Source organism: Amblyraja radiata, unplaced genomic scaffold, assembly GCF_010909765.2.
Source record: "Amblyraja radiata isolate CabotCenter1 unplaced genomic scaffold, sAmbRad1.1.pri scaffold_725_ctg1, whole genome shotgun sequence".
NCBI lineage: Eukaryota > Metazoa > Chordata > Chondrichthyes > Rajiformes > Rajidae > Amblyraja > Amblyraja radiata.
This window is the reverse complement of record NW_022630742.1, coordinates 18936-21141: the sequence shown is the minus strand read 5'-3', so window position 1 is coordinate 21141 and position 2206 is coordinate 18936. Positions and strand designations below refer to the sequence as shown.

At 43.1% G+C, this 2206-nt stretch overlaps 1 protein-coding gene across 1 annotated transcript; it reads right to left on the bottom strand.

The window, feature by feature from the left end:
* Positions 1 to 279: 279 nt before the first annotated feature.
* On the bottom strand, positions 280 to 1986 carry kiaa1586 (KIAA1586 ortholog). Its single transcript, XM_033016986.1, has 2 exons — positions 1818 to 1986; positions 280 to 1232 (listed from the first exon to the last, which is right to left on the bottom strand). The coding sequence occupies exons 1-2, from the start codon at positions 1984 to 1986 to the stop codon at positions 280 to 282; spliced, it is 1122 nt and encodes a 373-aa protein (XP_032872877.1).
* Positions 1987 to 2206: the final 220 nt, after the last annotated feature.

Below are 2206 nucleotides of genomic sequence, written 5' to 3'. Positions count from 1 at the left end.
CTTCAGCAGCTGTACTGCTCTTAAAAGTGTGATTGAATGGGCCTGTAATTGCTGGGACAGGTTTGAAAGTTCAGATAGTGCATCATACATGAGTCCAAGGTCACAAAGAAATTCCTTGCTTTGCATACGACATGCCAGGCCTCTGTAGGTTTGCCTCTCTTTGCCGTTTCTTGTTTGGTCTCCTGCAGCATTCTCAAAGTGTCTGTTAAGTGCTTCGTATGACCTCCACACAGCCTTTACAGAACGGAAACTGCTGGCAACCCATCGGGTGTTTAAAACTCAGCCAATCTTCAGGACTTGTGAGCCCACTTCTTGTGCTGCTTCCATAAGTTCCCGTGAATTTTTATTGGACTGACTGTAGAGATTGTGGAGTTTGTCCATGAAAACTTTGAAGTGGTTGACTGCCTGAACCTCATCCACAGCATCATTTACAGCCAGTTCTAGACGGTGGTTCATACAGTGCCATGTGAAGAGGTTAGGGTACCTTGCAGTCAGCCTGGTTGCCACACCAGAGTTTTTGCCTAACATAACACTGGCTCCATCAGAAACAAATGAGATCCAGTTGTTTTGAAGCCACTCTTCACTAAAGCCTGCAGTGTCCAAACAGTTTAATAGAGCTTTCTCTATGGACTCTGCCCTCTGGCTTTCCAGCTCCACCAGGTCCAAAAAAACAAATTCAGTAGCTCCATCTAAAGAGGCCTTCACATTGACAATCATGGCTGATTTATGGCTGAGAGAAGTTGCCTCATCAATGAGAACAGACAGCTTGCTTGAAGATGACACAATGCTGTCAACTATTTTTGTCTGCATCTTTTTTGCTATGTGTTCCACAATTTTTGTTGAACTGAACCTTGAGTGCAGACTTGTGCCCATGTTGACACCGTTTTTTTCCTGAAGCTCAATGAGATCGTCATGGTCAGAGAAAGGTCGGTTCATCTTGGCAAGATAATATGCTGTTCTGAATACAGCATTTGTCTCAGCTAACACAGTGTCTGACACAGCTCTCACAAGATTCCCAAGTAAATCCTGTCCACCCTTTTCAGTGAGATCCTGAGCTATTTCGTGTGCCCTGGACATCTCATGCCGTCTGATCTTGTTTCTCAAGGAGGCCAGGGCTGTTGGTCTGCTTGAGCCTGATGACTGGATCTTAAACATCGCCCACTCCTCAGATATGGAAATTCTTTTCTCTGTTAAGACGCCAGTAGATTTTGTTGAGCTGCAAATAGCACAACCTAGAAGTAAACAAAAACATGACTAATTAACATCATACAAGTAGTCTTTTTTGAATCTATATTAGCAATAACACCTTCTGAACTGGACACGAATCTATTCAAAATAATTGAATGAACTGTAAATAAGCTTCACTGTGACAATATCATTATAATTTAATTGTATAAAAGTGAAATTAATGTATCTTTAAGATGAAAATAAACCTGCTATACTCTCATTTGCATAAAGTTGACTTCATGTGTTTACACCAGCTTTACAAGTTGGCTGATATTTACCAAACTTTCTGTCCTTCCATTCTAACCAAGAGTGCCTGCTTTTAAACTCCCTAGCCTGACTCTCAGTCCATAGGGCTGGCCATGAGTTATCATCTAGAAGGAACAAGGAGATATTCAGCACACACACACTCACCGTCTCACAGTAAAATATGTAATAACTACGTTATTTACTACTTTACTACAACAAGATTGAGCTAGCAAGGCCGTTTAGTGAATATATGTGTGGTATTCATTCAGTTTGGGAAATCTCATAAGCTAGTAGCTAGTAGTTTAATATCTGCTAAAGTTCACTTGTATACGACTTTCACTTACCCGATACACTGCTGGCATCAGGCTCCGCTGTAGTTCCCTCTTCTTCATCTAACGTCCTAGTGACTGCTGGGGTGTCGTCCGAGGCAGCAGCAGGCTTGTTTTTTTTTTTTAAATGGCTAAGGGTAGTTTGTTGCTTCCGCTTCATATTTACTGTTGAGCCGCTGGACATCACCTCGGCGCCGACTGACAGGTCTAGGTCACGGGCGGTCACCACGGGCACGGGCCATGGACGGAAGCCTCTGTATGGCTATTATAATGCTGCGTTCCATTGTACTCGGAACTCGGGACTTTCCCACTTCCGACAAGGAAAAGTGCGACTCTGACAGAGACACAGCGCACAGGTTGAACTTATGAATGAAAGTATGACAGAGCTGTGACAGAACTGTCAT

Coding starts and splice junctions, on each gene's coding strand:
- kiaa1586 (XM_033016986.1), bottom strand. CDS start 1,986: ATGTCCAGCGGCTCAACAGTAAATATGAAGCGGAAGCAACAAACTACC. Junction 1,233..1,817: donor TGATGCCAGCAGTGTATCGG/GTAAGTGAAAGT, acceptor GTTTACTTCTAG/GTTGTGCTATTTGCAGCTCA.